This window comes from Rhinopithecus roxellana, chromosome 6 (genome assembly GCF_007565055.1).
Source record: "Rhinopithecus roxellana isolate Shanxi Qingling chromosome 6, ASM756505v1, whole genome shotgun sequence".
Lineage (NCBI taxonomy): Eukaryota > Metazoa > Chordata > Mammalia > Primates > Cercopithecidae > Rhinopithecus > Rhinopithecus roxellana.
In genome coordinates this window covers 124,973,115-124,990,803 of record NC_044554.1, presented here as the reverse complement: position 1 = coordinate 124,990,803, position 17,689 = coordinate 124,973,115, and the positions used below count along the sequence as shown (strand labels likewise).

The window sequence follows — 17,689 nt, the reverse complement described above, 5'->3', positions numbered from 1 at the left end:
TTCTGTTCTATAAACATCATGTATGTTTCCATTTATTTACCTGCCAAATATCCTATTGCCATCAACCTTAATTTCATTTCAACAAGACTTCATTTTTTTCCAGCAACATCCTCACATTAACTAAAAGCATTAAGGCAAGTCACACCCTGAAAAGACTTGCATCTTTTATGAAACTTTGCCCATAAGTCCTTTCTCTACCCTTTCAAAAGCCTTTTCTTGAAGGTCCAGCTCAAATAACTTCTCTTTGAAGCTACCTGCTTATCCAAGCTTATGATCTTCTCCATCCTTTGAACCTCTTCTATATCATTGTATACCTCAAACTAACATTACATATTACCAGATATTGTTTGATATTTCTTGATGTATAAGGTCTCTTTAAGCAGACAGATTACAAACTTCTTGGGTCTTATAGCTAAACCAAGAGCAAAAAATATGTTTTCCTAATCTTACTAAGTCATTTTAGGAAAAGAAATAATTCCTTTTATTTGTGGTTTTATTTTCTGGATGGGACAAAAGTTAGGATGTCAAATATTAGGAAGGTATTTCTGACACATACCTGTTGATGAGACTTAAAAGAAGCAAATGTTCTGCTGAGTTCTCTATCATTATGTACATGCCATTCTCTTTTCTATAATCACATATTCTCCTGCCAATCATCATTTAAAGTGCTATTTTCTCAGACTATCTAGAAAACATCTTTCCTGACTAAATGTTACATGACCTTAATACCATTTTTAACTTTATATCTTTGTGCATGTTTATATATGACTTACATCATTTTATTTATTTATGATTTTAATTTTGAAACAAGGTCTTGATATGTTGCCCAGGCTGGTCTCAAACTCCTGGGATCAAGCAATCCTCCCACCTTGGCCTCCCTGGTAGCTGAGACTATAGGTGCATGTCACTGTGCCCAACCATATAATTTAATATTTAGTTGCATTGCTTTATAAAAGTTATTATGTTATGTAAAGATGTGTTGTGGCAGAAACTTTGTGTTATAAGTTGATTCTAGACTACCTTAATGCCTGAAATTATGACTTTTATTTCTTTTTAACTTATACATAAAATAAAATAGAATGCTATGGAATTAACATGTGCTTAATATATTCTTTGATAGCAATAATACATCAATGTTTCTGAGTGACAAATGACTACAAATGGCAATCCTGCCAAGCAACTTACATGGCACTACAAGTTGGCTGACTTAGGGACATATATGGAAGATAAACGCAAGAAGAAATTCTTTATTTTTCACATATTTAACTTAAAATATACTTTGTATTTTGAAATCCAAATTAAAGTTGAGTTATGGCATTTGAAGGATGAACAGAATTGGCTTCCCAGAAAAAAAAAAAAAAAAAAAAAAAAAAAAAAAAAAAAAAAAACAAGGAAAGCTGAAAGCTTAATCTCTCAAACACAAAGACAATCAATGTCATACTTTCATGAGGCAAAAGGATTAATAATGCAACTTTAATAAGTCAAGAGCACTTGAGAAGGCAAACTTTTTTTAAAGGGCAAAAATTTAAGGATGAGTAACAGGAATCCTAAATAATAGATTATAAAAAAACTTTGAAAAGGATTTTTTTAAAAAAAAACAAGTATGTACAGAGCTAGTATTTACTGGGAAGAAAAAAATAAAAGCAAAATACAGGTTTGTACACTATCGATAGATAGAATAATCAGAAGTGAAAGAAAGCTAAGGTGATAATTGCCTTAATGGGCAAAAATAAAGAAAGAACAAACTAGATAAAAAAAAGTCTGAAAATAAGCATCCTGTCAATTCTGATAAAATGCAATGAAAGAAGTACAACTGAAGGGACTAAGTAATCTAATCAGAAGAAAGATAGCAGAAATGCTGGAAAAATATAAGTAGAGAAAATAATATGCTTGCTTCATTGGTTTGGTTGATTCATCCAGTTAGTAATTTAGCAAAAGTAATTTGATCCTGACTATAGTAAAAGGACAGAGAGTTACAGGGATGTAAATTTAAATAAGACATGGTCTCTGTTTGAGGATACCATACACATACACAAATACACACGTGTACACATACACGTACATGTATGTGTATATGCATATATAGGATATGTGTTGCAGGCATTAGAGACATAGGAGTGTGATAAGCCGTAAAAAAACATGTTAAGTGTGCTAAGAAAGGTATGAATAAAACAGGTTGATGTTAAGAGGAGGGGCTGCTGACTCTTTAAAGTGAAGATAAAACGAGAGCAACAAAAAGACTGAGAATAGATGGATTCAGAAGTCTCAGTGTTTTTCCAAATAACCCAAGAAAGTCATCAGCCCCAATGCATAATACTGTTTTTTGAAAAAAGTAAATGGCAATATGACCCTCACAAAGACTAGAGATTATTGAAAATTGCCTTTAGGAAAAGTAATAGAACAAACATGAAAAACTAAAGTTATAAGGAAATTTGCCAAGAAAAAAAAATTGATTCCTGAAACTGGAATCATTCCACTCACAAATGTGTTTGAATGCTTATCAAGAGTCTAATATAGGCCAGGCGTGGTGGCTCACGCCTGTAATCCCAGAACTTTGGGAGGCTGAAACAGGAGGATGGCTTGAGGCCAGGAGCTCAAGACCAGCCTGGGCAACATGGTGAAAATCTGTCTCTACTAAAAATACAAAAATCGGCCAGGCATGGTGATGTGCACATGTGGTCCCAGCTACTTGGGAGCAGGAGAATCACTTGAACCCAGGAGGTGGAGGTTGCAGTGAGCCAAGATCACATCACTGCACTCCAGCCTGGGTGACAGGGCAAGACTCTGTTTCCAAAAAACTAAAATAATAATAATAATAATAATAATAATAATAATAATGAAATCAAATAAAATGTAATACACTTAGACATGGTCTTCAGGTCCTAGGAATTCATTCCAAAGAATGATGCACAATAATTTTTATGTAAAAATGCTTACCTCACCAATACCCTGAAACAACATACTAGTAAAACAATATGTAAATGATGTATACATATATATATATTTGTAATACAACAGCATAATATATCCTTAAAGTCTATTATGAAAACTAATGACATGATATAAAGTAATATATTATTTAAGTATAAGCACTAGAGTCAGATATCCTAGGTATACAGGCAGGCCCTGTTACTTATTTGCTATTAGTGATAGCATAAGGAGGCAGACAAATTTCTAGGCAGACAGGGACAGGTCCCTGGTGAAACCTGACCTACAAGCCAAAGACAGTTTAAAGCCTGAAAACTGAGCTACCAGTCAGTTCATAGAGCCCATGACTGGAATGAGAACTTCCTCAATGCCTTTTAACCAATTGAATGGTGCTTTTTCCAGGCAAGCCCATGGACCAATCAGCACACACTCTCCTATTATGAGCCCATAAAAACCCTGGACTCAGCCTCACAGAGGCCTACCTGCTCTTGGGTCCCTTCTCTGCTGAGAGATCTCCTTCTGTCGCTCAATATAATTCTTCTCTGCCCTACTCAGTCTCTGGTGTCCAAATATCTAATTCTTCTTGGTCATGGCACAAGAACCCAGAATTCGCCACTCTGCAGGCAGCAGGAGCAAACGAGCTATAACACGAACAAGGTATAACATTTCTTGGGGATCTCAGACCTTGGGACTCTCTGGGTGAGAGCAGTAATAGCTCTTGGGGGATCAACAGTTGCTAACATCTCTGAGTTTTCGGGTGTCACCACATTCCCCTTGTCTAGATGCCAGTACCCAAGGCCGACGCAGGTTGCTGCACACCCAGCCCAGCCACAGACTGAGTGTGGATCCTGTGGCAGGTGCAGCATCCAGACTGGGGCGCAAGCCAAGTGCAGCCTGCAGTGGGCAGGTGAGCAGCATGAGCCTAGTGAACCTGAGCAAAGAGGCATCAGCCACAGAGATTTCCAGGCAAAGCGGCACCAAAGGGATCATGTAACACTGGAATCCTCCCTCCTGCTCACCAAACTATGGGAGAAAAAGAGCTGCTGGGTGTGATTCTCACCCACCACTGAACTACAAAAGCCCTGACAGTTGGTTCAACATATACAAATCAATAAACGTGATTCACCACATAAACATAATTAAAAACAAAAACCATATGATCTTCTCAGACAGGGAAAAAGTTTTTGATAAAATCTAATAACCCTTCATGATAAAAACCCTCAAGAAACTAGGCACTAAAGAAACATACCTCAAAATAATAAGAACAATCTATGACAAACCCACAATCAACATTAGGCTGAATGAGCAAAAAAACTGGCAGCATTTCCTTTGAAAACTGGAACAAGATAAGTGTGCCCACTCTCATTACTCCTATTCAGCATAGTACTGGAAGTTCTAGACAGAGCAATCAGGTAAGAGAAAGAAATAAAAGATATCCAAATAAGAAAAGAAGAAGTCAAACTATCTTCATGGACAATATAATTCTATACCTAGAAAGCCCTACACTCCACCAAAGGGCTTCTGAAACTGATAAACAACTTCAGGAAAGTTTCAGGAGACAAAATCAAGGTACAAAAATCAGTAGCATTTGTATACACCAATACCATTCATGCTGAAAGGTGAATCAAGAACAAAATCCCATTTACAATACCACACACAAAAAATAAAATACCTAGGAATACATCTAACCAAGAAAGTGAAAGATCTCTATAAGAAGAACTATAAAATACTACTAAAAGAAACTACAGATGACAACAACAAATGGAAAAACATTCCATGCTCATGGACTGGAAGAATCAATATTAGTAAAATGGCCATACTGCCCAAAGCAATCTACAAATTTGACACTATTCCTATCAAACTACCAATGTCAGTTTTCATAGAACTAGAAAAAATACATAAAATTAAAAATTCAGATAGATCCCAGCACCTACCTCCTGAAAGACAAAAAAAAAAAAAAAAAAAAAAAAAAAGTTAAAATTCATATAGAATCTAAAAAGAGCTGAAATAGCCAAAGCAATCCTAAGCAAAAAGAACTAAGCAGGAGGCATCACATTATCCAACTTCAAACTATAATGCTACAGTAACCAAAACAGCACAGTACTGGTACAAACACAGACATATAAACCAATGGAACAGAATAGAGAACCCAGAAACAATGCCCCATGCCATTCTGTTTTCATGCTGCTGATTAAGACATACCCAAGATTAGGTAATTTATACAGGAAAAAGGTTTATTGGACTTACAGTTCCACATGGCTGGGGAGACCTCACAATCATGGCAGAAGGTGAAAGGCACATCTCACATGGCAGGAGACAAAAGAAGAGTTTCTGCAGGGAAACTCCCCTTTTTAAAACCATCGTATCTCGTGAGACTCATTCACTATCATGACAACAGCGCAGGAAAGACCCATCCCCATAATTCAATCACCTCCTAGCAGGTTCCTCCCACGACATGTGGGAATTGTGGGAGTTACAATTCAAGAGGAGATCTGGGTGGGGACACAGACAAACCATATCATTCCGCTCCAGCCCCTGTGAAATCATATGTCCCGACATTTCAAAACCAATTACACCTTCCAAACAGTCCCCTAAAGTCTTAACTCATTTCACTATTAACTCAAAAGTCCACAGTCCAACATCTCATCTGAGACAAGGCAAGTCCCTTCCACCTAAGAGCCTGTAAAATCAAAAGCAAGTTAGTTACTTCCTAGTAAGAGCCTGTAAAATCAAAAGCAAGTTAGTTACTTCCTAGATACAATGGGGGTACAGGCATTGGTTAAATACTGCTGTTCCAAATGCAAGAAACTGGCCAAAACAAAGGGGTTACAGGCCCCATGCAGTCTGAAATCCAGCAGGGCAGTCAAATCTTAATGTTCCAAAATGATCTCCTTTGATTCCATGTCTCATATCCAGGTCACATGATATAAGAGGTGGGTTCCCATGGTCTTCAGAAGCTCCACCCCTGTGGCTCTGTAGGGTACAGCCTCCCTCCCAGATGCTTTCACGGGCTGGTGTTAAGTGTCTGTGACTTTTCCAGGCATAGAATGCAAGCTGTCAGTGGATATACCCATCTGAGGTCTGGAGGATGGTGGCCCTCTTCTCATAGCTCCACTAGGCAGTGCCCCAGTAGGAATTCTGTGTGAGCACTCCGACCCCACATTTCCCTCCCACACTTCTCTATCAGATGTTCTGCACGAGAGCCCCACACCTGCATCAAACTTCTGCCTAGGCATCTGGGCATTTCCATACCTCCTCTGAAATCTAGGCAAAGGTTCTCAAACCCCAATTCTTGACTTTTGTCCACTCACAGGCTCAACAACATATGGAAGCTGCCAAGGCTTGGGGCTTGCACCGTCTGAAGCCACAGCCCAAGCTCTACCTTGGCCCCTTTCAGCCACGGCTAGAATGGCTGGGAAACAGGACACCAAGTCCCTAGGGTGCAAGCAGCATGGGGACCCTAGGCCCAGCCCATGAAACCACTTTTCCTCGTAGGCCTCCCAGCCTGTGATGGGAGGGGCTGCCTTGAAGACCTCTGATATGCCCTGGAGACATTTTTCCCATTGTCTTGGGGATTAACATCCAGCCACTTGTTACTTGTGCAAATTTCTGCAGCTGACTTAAACTTCACCTCAGGAAATGGGATTTTCTTTTCTCATTGTTAGGCTGCAAACTTTCCAAACTTTTATTCTGTTTCCCTTTTGAAACTGAATGCCTTTAACAGCACCTAAGTCACCTCTTGAAGGCTTTGCTGCTTAGAAATTTCTTCTGCCAGATACCCTACATCATCCCTCTCAAGTTCAAAGTTCCACAGATCTCTAGGGCAGGGGCAAAATGACACCAGTCTCTTTGCTAAAACATAACAAGAGTCACTTTTTCTCCCATTCCCAACAAGTTCCTCATCTCCATCTGAGAACACCTCAGCCTGGACCTTGTTGTTCATATCACTATCAGCATTTTGGTCAAAGCCATTCAACAAGTCTCTAGGAAGTTCCAAATTTTCCCACATTTTTCTGTCTTCTTCTGAGCCCTCCGAACTGTTTCAACCTCTGCCTGTTGTCCAGTTCCAAAGTCGCTTCCACATTTTTGGGTGTCTTTTCAGCAATATCATACTTTACTGGTAACAGCTTACTGTATTTGTCTGTTTTCACACTGCTGATAAAGACATACCTGAGACTGGGTAATTTATATAGGAAAAAGGTTTATCGGACTTACAGTTCCATGTGGGTGGGGAGGCCTCACATTCATGGCAGAAGATGAATGACATGTCTCACATGGCAGCAAACAAGAAAAGAGCTTGTGCAGAGAATCTCTCCTTTTTAAAACCATCAGATCTCATGAGACTCATTCACTATCACAACAACAATGTAGGAGTGACCCACCCCCAAAATTCAATCACCTCCCACCAGGTTCTTCCCACAACATGTGGGAATTATGGGACTTACAATTCAAGATGAGATTTGGGTGGGGACATAGCCAAACTCTATCACCTACAGACATCTAATCTTTGACAAAACTGACAAAAATAAGCAAGGGTTTAAAAGACTCCCTATGCAATAAATAGTGCTGGGATAGCTAACTAGTCATGCTCAGAAGAAAGCAACTGAACCCCTAGCTTTCATTGTATACAAAAAATTAACTCTAGATGGATTAAAGATTTAAACATAGGACTTCAGGCTATAAGAATCCTAGAAGAAAACCTAGGAAACACTATTTAGGACACTGGCCTTGGGAAAGAACTTATGACTAAGTCCTCAAAAGAAATTGCAACAAAAGATGGGGCACAGTGGCTCATGCCTGTAAGCCCACACTTTGGGAGGCCGAGGCAGGTGGATCACCTAAGATCAGGAGTTCGAGACCAGCCTGAACAACATGGTGAAACCCTGTCTCTACTAAAAACACAAAAATTAGCCAGGCATGGTGGCATATGCCTGTAATTCCAGCTACTCAGAAGGCTGAAGCAGGAGAATTGATTGAACCCAGGAGGTGGAGATTGCAGTGAGCCAAGATCACACCATTGCACTCTAGCCTGGGCAACAAAAGTGAAACTCCATCTCAAAACAAACAAACAAACAAAAAACAGAAAAGAGAAGAAAACTTGATGAGTGGGACCTAATTAAAGAGATTCTGCACAGCAAAATAAATTATCAGCAGAGTAAACAGACAAGCTACAGAATGGGAGAAAATATTTGCAAACTATGCATCTGACAAAAGTCTAATACCCAGACTCTATAAAGAGCTTAAACAACTGAACAAGCAATAAATAACCCAATTTAAAAATGGGCAAAAGACATAAACAGCACTTCTCAAAAGAAGGCATACACGCAGCCAACAAACATATTAAAAAATGTTGCATATCACTAATCATCAGGGAAATGCAAATCAAAACCTCAACGAAATATCATTTCACACCAATCAGTATGGCTATTATTAAAAAGTCAGAACAACAGATGCTGGTGAGGCTGTGGAGAAAAGGGAATGGTTATATGCTCTTGGTGGGCATGCAAATTAGTTCAGTCACTGTGGCAAGCAGTTTAAAGATTTCTCAAGGAACACAGAAGTACCATTCAATCCAGCAATCCCATTACTGGTAGATATCCAAAAGAAAACAAATTGTTTTGCCAAAAAGACACATGCACTCGCATGTTCACTGCAAACCTATTAACAACAGCAAAGACACAGAACCAACCTAGGTGTCCACTAACAGTGGACTAGACAGAGAAAATGTGGCACATATGCATTATGGAATACTATATACCTATAAAAAAGAATGAAATCATGTCCTTTACAGCAACAAGGATGCAACTGGAGGCCATCATCCTAAGCAAACTAATGCAGGAAAAGAAAACCAAATACTGCATATTCTCACTTATAAATGGGAGCTAAATGCTGGGTACTCATGGACATAAAGATGACAACAAGAGAAACTGGGAACTAATAGAGGGAAGAGCAAGAGAGGGAGGCAAGGGTTGCAAAATTAACTATTGGGTACTATGATCAGTACCTGGGTGATGGGATCATTCATACCCCCACACCTTAGCATGACACAATATACCCAGTTAACGAAAGTGCACATGTACCTCCTGAATTTAAAATAAAAGTTGAAAAAAAAAAAAGAAAAAAAGAAGAAAGAAGGATACAAGATGCAAAGTATCCCATGCAACAGAAAGGGTAAAAATAGACTTTTGGCTAGATTTGCTCTTTGCATTCAGAGGTCAGAGATCAATGTAAAACAGAGGAATCCTATGACTAAAATACTGATTCTACATAGTTCTTCCTGTCTACCTTAATACTGAAAACATTAAGGGGGACAAATAAAGCTTCATGATATTTGATTGTTATTTTCGTCAAAAGGATGTCCATTTAAATTCTTTTCTCATTTCAAAGTGATACATTCATTAAAGAAAAAATTTGAAAATCTGATAAACAATTAAAAATAAGGAAATAAAAACCATCTTCAATGTTTTTATAGGGACTGAGTGAGGGAGGGAGGAAGAGAAGTGGAGTTCTATGGAGTTTGCTATATAAGGGGCTTTTCAATTAACCTTTTTATGGAGGTAAACTGTGATGATTAAGGTGGAGACAAGTACAAGAAACTAAAAATGGGGAGAAGAGGAGGGAGAGATAAAGAGGACTGGGTGGGAGATGAGGGGAATAATGGATTAAAAAGGCAGCGGTTCAGGTTTATTCCCATTATAGACTGCTCCTACAACTCACTAGAACATGAGCTAGCAGAGTATTAAATATAAAAATGGTTACTGTGATGGGAAAAATTTTCTGGTGTCTAATATCCATTTTGCTTATATCTTTTCTCATGAGAAGACAACTTTTAGATGCAAACTCATAGAATAGTAACACTGATGATCTCTCTCAAATCTTAGCTGTAATGAAAAGCCCAGAAAAGACAAGGGAAGACTCTCAGTGGTTAAAAACAAAAGAATACCTAGACAGAGCTCTGTATCAGACCATCCCAGACTACAAAGAATAACCAGTTCTATGGATTATCTAAACTTTTCAAAAATTTTCCAGGATAGCAGAGGAAATAGCCTGTTTCCCCTGGAAATACTGTCCACTGGAATGGAATTTATGGGAACATACCTGGCTAGTTTGTAAAAACCATCTCATCCTGGCCAGTTTCTCAATAGTTTCCATGTGCTTACCATAAACAAAAGTGCACAACAGCACTTTTCTTCAGTCTCACTATGATATTGCTGAGATCCTGCAATTCTGAAAACCAGAATCGATAGGGATAAGGCTAATGAAAATACATAAATTGGATTATTCTAGGGTTTGTTTAATGTTACTGGATAGTTACTTATTGATACAATGTTTCTGGGAAGGGAAAAAACAATAACCCTACCTCACGGGGCTTTTGTCAACAAAGCCACCAAAGAAGAATGACAGGGAGACCAGCTGGAGCAACATTAATGAACTTTGGTCAACAGAGATCTTCCTCAAAATGCTAGATACTGAAGTTTTAAACGTATGTGAAAATTGTGAAAATACATGCCAAAGCAGTAATAGTCCAAATCTAAGGGGTGAATAGGCAAAATATTTTATTAGAAGACTAACATGACAGTGCGTGCACAGAGAGGAAACCATCAACTGGGGAACCATGACAGAATCAATTAAAACAAGTTTCCATCCAGCGTTCTCTTAGGCTGGAGGGTACTTCAGGCAAAGATGGATCCTAAGAGGGGGTAAGTTTGCTGCAGGATAAGCAAAAGAATGGGACTCTTTATCTATTGTATATGTTAGTATATCCCAAAAGATGGGGGGAAAAAAACAATTAAAATCATTTAAAAACCAATACTTGAATGAGGATAAACTACATAGAACCTTAATTTCATATTTGGTATCTCTTCCAGTAAAATTGAAAAGGACAGTGACTGAAAATGATGATGAGCAAAAGCTTGTGAAACAAAAACAGGACCCAAAAACAAAGTGGATCCAAAATGGATTTTTCATTTGCCTCTAATTTAGCACATTATTATTAACATACTTTGTCAGTTACCATCCATGTGATTTACTCTACAATTCAGCATTTTGAGTTGTTTTTATGAAACTAATCTTGCTTTAAGGAATCATGAACGAGGACTGGAAAATCATTAGTGTGTGAAAGTGTCCTGTGTGCAATCCCAAAAATTACATTTATGACAACAAAAACTAATAGCATATTTAATATTATTTTACTAAAAATTTAGAAATGAAACAGGAAATAGCAATGACTGTCATGTCATTCAACTAAATTATAAGGCACTCTGTTAAAGGCAGGTAGCACCAAAACAAAACAGAGAAAAATGATAAGCCTAAGCAAAGGTTTCAAAAGTGATGAAAAGACCCCCATGGTGGCACTCGCTTATACTCCCAGTTACTTGGGAGGCTGAGGTGGGGAGTTCACTTGAGCCCAAGAGGTTGAGGTCAGCCTGGGCAATACAGTGAGACCTCGCCTCTAAAAATAAAAAATAAAAATAAAAAGTGATTAAAGCACAAGTATTCACTCATTCAACAAATATTTACTTAGCACCCTCTAAGTTTAAGGCATCAAAGGAGAAAGTACACACATGAAAAGCTTGACAAAAGAAAATTCTGAAGGTAAGAGATAATATCAAAGAATAATGAAGGGTCAACACTTTTCAACTATACTGGATAAACTCAGGAGGAGAAAAATCAGGACAAATTTTTTAAAGTACTCAAAATGTGGTGAGAGTTGACAAGCCATTTAAGCAGGAATACAAACAATCACAATGAAAAAGCTTCTTGTGGGGGCAGGAAGGAGGGAGGAGGGGAGAAAAAAACGTTCTATATATATATACATGTATGCTCATTTAATATTCCTTGAAGGAGGTATGACTAAATCTGAGATTAAATTGAAACAAACTTTCTTAAATAGAAAGAGTTATTAAGAATCTAAAGCAAGCTAGAAAACAATACTCCGTCTCAAAAAAAAAAAAAAAAAAAAAAAAAAAAGAATCTTATCCTTTCAAGGCTAAAAGGAACTACCTTACAGAATATCTAACCCAGAACTTTAATTCCGTCAATAAATGAGGTCTGATGAGTAATTTCCTTGGGGTGGAAACCTTATCATTTTTAGTTTTGAGAAACTATACACAAGTCATATATATTCTCTACAAAATCTGATATTCTATACCAGCCAAAAATTTTTTTAAATCCATACACTAGAGCCATTCAACATTTTTGTATGTATTAATTTTAGGCTTTTTCAGAAAGAGAATGACTGACAGATAAGGACAAAAAGGAACAAAGAGAGAGAAAAGAAGAAATAGAATATATACCCTACATAAGAATGGCATCATATCAATCATACTATTTTGTAAATCCTTAATGGAATATTTTTCTATATCAGTAAATATATATAACTTAAAATGTATTATTGACTAGAGGAAGTGCACTTTGTATAATTTTTGTATGTTGATACCTTTTAAATAGTAAACATCAGTAAATAGTAAACACTGTGCAAATGAGCACACCAGTAGTGGTGGAAATCATAATTTAAAAGATATAAATCTGTTGTAAGTATAATAATCATTTTATTTTCTCATTTTCTTATACCCACACACATATGCACATATACAACCACCCTCAATTTTCTTATTAATAAACAAGAAAATGTGTTGATTATAAGAACTCTGAAGTTTCTGTGACCTCTAAAATTTTGATTCTGTACTTACGTTGTACACCTTTAATAGTTTTCCATGAGGCTTTTCCCATAATAACTACTTTTTAAATTAAGTTTCAAGCTTACTCTTACTTGGTTCAAGAACAGTTTCATATACACAAATAGCACTGTGGAAGGTGCTTAACACAAACCTAGTTAATGCTTATTCACACAAACTTAGTTAATGCTTACCACAACCCGCAATGTAGACAACATGAAAATTAAGTAATTTGTTCAATATCCCCAGAAGATAAGTAGAGGGAATGGAATGAAGGCTCCTGGTTACATTATCTTAAAGATTCTGTCCATTCCATCATACCAAGTTTTTTATTGTTTTGTTTTGTTTTTTTGAGACTGAGTCTCATTCTGTCCCCTAGGCTGGAGCGCAATGGCACAATCTTGGCTCACTGCCACCTCTACCTCCTGGGTTCAAGCGATTCTCCTGCCTCAGCCTCCTGGGTAGCTGGGATTAAAGGCGCCCACTACCATGCCCAGTCAATTTTTGAATTTTTAGGAGAGACAGGGTTTCACCATGTTGGCCAGGCTGGTCTCGAACTCTAGACCTCAGGTGATCCATCCGCCTCAGCCTCCCAAAGTGCTGGGATTACAAGCTTGAGCCACCTCGCCTGGCTCAAGTTGCCTGTCTTAATATATTCACTAGGGCATTTATTAAGCACCTATTATAACAACAACAGGATTAGCATACTGGGAAAATACTCATTTAAAAGAACTGAGGAAATAAATGTACACTGTGACTGGTAAAGCAGAGTTCTAATATAGTTATAAATAATGAAACCATGTAGAAGAATAAATAATTAGTAAATAGATTAATAGAAAAAAACCTAATTTTAAAACGATTGAGGGAAAAATAACTATGTCTATGTTTAGAACAATAGGAACTGGTTAACTACTAAGTGCAAAATTTTCTTTTTCTTTCTTTTTTCTTTCAGGACACCTGTTACATGCTATGAATGTAAAATATTCTGACTTTTTGTTCTTTTAATCAAGTTGTACTTTGATTTGGCTTTCTGGATGATTCATAATAACTAAGCATGTTTGAATACTAACTGTAGCATTATTTCCCACCATCTTAAAATTTTCATCAAACTTAGTAAGAAATGAGATGTATTTTACAAACAAGTTTTAGCTCTCTTGGAAGAAAGGTGGTAAATTAATAACTGGAAATACTACCACCATTATCTATAATTTATTAAAGGGGCACAAAGAGGTTATTTCCTTAACTACTCTGAAAAGGAGGAAGACTGTTAGTAAGTTACTTTAAGACACAAGATAGTCATATTCCACATTCTTTGTTTTATATGTAGTCAGCTGAATGTTCACTCAAAAGATTTATTTCAAACCTTCTCTATGCAAAGCATTATACTAAGTGCTATAGGAATACAAACAAAGCTACTGACTAAGATGTTATGCCTAACCTCATGGAAAAGAAGATGCAATAAGGTGTGGTTTTCTATTTACATAAATCAATTTAGCTCTCTTTGAGAACTATCAGTGGGTATCAATATGCATTTTTAGGATTAAAACAGAAACAACGGGCCAGGCGCAGTGGCTCGCACCTGTAATCCCAGCACTTTGGGAGGCCAAGGCAGGTGGATCTTGAGGTGACTTGAGGTCAGGAGTTCAAGGCCATCCTGACCAACATGGTGAAACCCTGTTTCCACTAAAAATACAAAAATTAGCTGGGCATGGTGGTCCACGCCTGTGGTCCCAGCTACTCAGAAGGTTGAGGCAGGAGAATCACTTGAACCTGGGAAGTGGATGTTGCAGTGAGCAGAGATCATGCCATTGCACTCCAGCTTAGGCAACACAACGAGATGCCATCTCAAAAAAAAAAAAAAAAAAAAAAAAAGTGCTGCTCTGGGTCTCCTCATAGATTCACAAATTCTTTCCAACATGCTTTATTATTTCCTGATAAGATGGTCAAATGATACATACTTAAACATAAACAAATTTAAAGCTATTCATTAAATGTACATAAAACAACATAATATTTCTTTGAATTTAGCAGTCAGACATTTGGGTCTACTTTTATTATATTGCCAACTGCTATGGTTTGAATGTTATGTGTTGAAAACCATCCTTAATGCAACAGTGTTGAGAGGTGAGACCTTGAAAAGGTGATTAGGTCATAGGGCACTGCCCTCACAAGAAGATTAATGTCACTATCGTGGAAGTGGACTTATTTCCTTGAGAGTGGGTTTGTTATAAAAGCAAGTTTTGCCCTTCTTGCTCTCTCTTACTTGGCCTTCGCACCTTTTACCATTGGATGACTCACCTGCAGGGTCCTCATCAGATGTGGCCCCTTAATCTTGGACTTCCCAGCCTCCAGAACCATGAGTCATATAAATTTCTGTTCATTATAAATTACCCAGTCTCAGGTATTCTGCCACAGCAGCACAAAACAAACCAAGACACCACCTTCTGCTTCTAGCCCCACCCTGATATATAAGAGCCAAGTATGAGGGTTAATCAAAATCTTGGCCTTAGATAGATAGATAGATAGATAGATAGATAGATAGATAGATAGATAGAGCTTGAGATTATGAAAGCTAAGACAAAACAGTGATTATCTGGATGCTCTGCTGTGTACTAGAATTATCCAAGGTGCAGACTGCCAGACCCCTGTATTGGAGATTTTAATTCTACTGGTTTAGGTGTACCCAAGAATCTGTGTTTTTACATAAATGTATTTGGAGAAACACTGACCTTCAGAATTACCAACAATACAGAATTAAAGTCCCTAACTTACCATATACCTGTTTCATTTTTTAAGATGCCAGAACTACTATCATTTCTTTCAATATTCCTGAAGTGAAACTATGTGCTGACCTCCATAGTACACATTCTCAACTATATACACCCATGTTGCTGCCCAGTTCCCACCAGATAGATATATGGATAAAGACAGGTATAGACTGATAGATCTACCCACTCATTTACCTAATATAAATCAAAGAAAGCAGATATTTTGCCTGCATATCAGAAAATAATTTAAGTGTTTTAAGATTTCTCATATCTGAGAAACCTGAAATTCTGTCCTAAAAAATCAACAAACAAAAGCAAAAAGCTACAACTGAAGGAAACTTACAGGAAAGTTCCCTAAAGATTTTAAGTTATTAACAACAGTCCTTAATTTACCTGCCATCCCGTTGAGCAGCACCACCTTCTGTTACCGTCTTGACGAATATTCCCAGCTTTTCAAGTCCAGCATCTGCTCCAACACCCATTCCAATAATACTTATACCAAGACCATCCTCATCTATTAAAAATAAAAAAAGGGGGGAGGTGAAACAACCTAAGTTTTACACTAGTCTGCAATTAGCTGGTGAGAACTATTTGCTGTCTCTAATTTTATTTTTCCTTATGGATAGGACAATAACATGCTTGCCTTAGCAGAATTATTTTCTAAGGTAGGCAGTAAGGGTATCTAATGAGATCCTCCAAAAGGCCCATGCATTTAGCATCATTTTACTACTACTATTGGTAATGCATTGTGGTCTCAAGAAAAGGTAACAACTTTGTTATTGAATAGTCACTCTGCCTTAAAACCTAGATTCTCTAAATAATGCAATAAATTATTTTAGGCGTAAGAGTACACACATTCAAACATATAATTTTAAATAAATGTGATAACAACATATCTGGAATTCTTCCTTCATTTATATAGTCTTTTCTTCTTTACTTGTTTATTCATGTTAATAAGATAGTACATGTGGCTGGGCGCGGTGGCTCACGTTGGTAATCACAGAACTTTGGGAGGCTGAGGCAGGTGGATGGCTTGAGGCCAGGAGTTCAAGACCAGCCTGGGCAACATGGTGAAAGCCTGTCTCTACTAAAAATACAAAAAGTTAGCTGGGTGTGGTGGCAGGCACCTGTAGTCCCAGCTACTCTGGAGGCTGAGGCAGGAGAATCGTTTGAACCCAGGAGGCGGAGGTTGCAGTGAGCCAAGATCGTGCCATTGCACTCCAGCCTGGGTACTAGAGTGAGACTCTGTCTAAAAAAAAAAAAAAAAAAAGATAGTGTGTGTATTTGAGTACTTTCCTCTGTGCTTCTATACCGAAGAATATATAGTCATCAACAACTATAATACATACATACATTCACTTAGACATATATGAATGTATGTGAGTGTATATATATAATATATATACGTGTGTGTGTGTGTGTGTGTGTGTGTATATAGCTTGTTTTGCCTTGTTATTTGCTTACACAAGTGAGATTACAACTACTTCTCTTTACAGCTTACTTTTTAAAAACCAGTGAAGCATCTGGGCACAGTGGCTCACGTCTGTAATCCCATCACTTTGGGAGGCTGAGGTGGGAGGATCCCTTGAGCCCAGGAGTTCAAGAACAGCCTGGGCAACATGGTGAAACCCTGTCTCTACTACAAATAGAAAACTTAGCTGGGCATGGTGGGGCGCACCTGTAGTCCCAGCTGTTTGGGGGCTGAGGTGGGAGGATCACCTGAGCTTGGGAGGCAGAGGTTGCAGTGAGCTGAGATCATGCCACTGCGCTCCACCATGGGCAACACAGCGAGACCTTGTCTAAAAAAAAGACAAAAAAATAAAAAATAAAAAAAGATATGTCATGGATATCAATGTCCTCAATGTTCATAGCTCTAAATTATTCTAATGACTGAATAATATTTCATGGTGAGATGGCATCATCATGTATCCAAACATTCTGTATTCATAGGTACTCACTTTTGTTTCCATTTTACTGGTCCTATGAACAATACTGCGTAACAGTTTTTTTTTTTTAATTCACTTACAAATCACGTGTTTATCCATATTTCCATTTGTCCTTTCTGTGAATATACAAAAGATACACTATTTTGTGTGCCACATGTTTTAGTTAAAGTTCAAGGTTATTTTCTGATAGTCTCAAGTCTTTGTAATCATGCTTTACTAGTAGCATAAAAATACTAATTAATCAACAGCACTGGATTATTAAAGAGATACTGGTCCATATACTCAACAGAATGACACTTTTAAAAGACTTTTCAGCAATAACCTTTACTTTCTTAAGTATTTTTTCTTTTTTTCTTTCTTTTCTTTTTTT

General features: G+C 37.5%; 1 protein-coding gene across 4 annotated transcripts in view; it reads right to left on the bottom strand.

Annotated features, from left to right (window-relative positions):
* The window catches only part of PPP1R9A (protein phosphatase 1 regulatory subunit 9A), a 390,175-nt gene that overhangs the window by 160,341 nt on the left and 212,145 nt on the right, over positions 1-17,689 (bottom strand). For all 4 annotated transcript variants that reach the window (XM_030933321.1, XM_030933317.1, XM_030933320.1 and 1 more), the window contains exon 4: positions 15,767-15,887. In XM_030933321.1, coding sequence (XP_030789181.1) covers positions 15,767-15,887 — 121 coding nt within the window. The remainder of the gene's footprint in view (positions 1-15,766; positions 15,888-17,689) is intronic.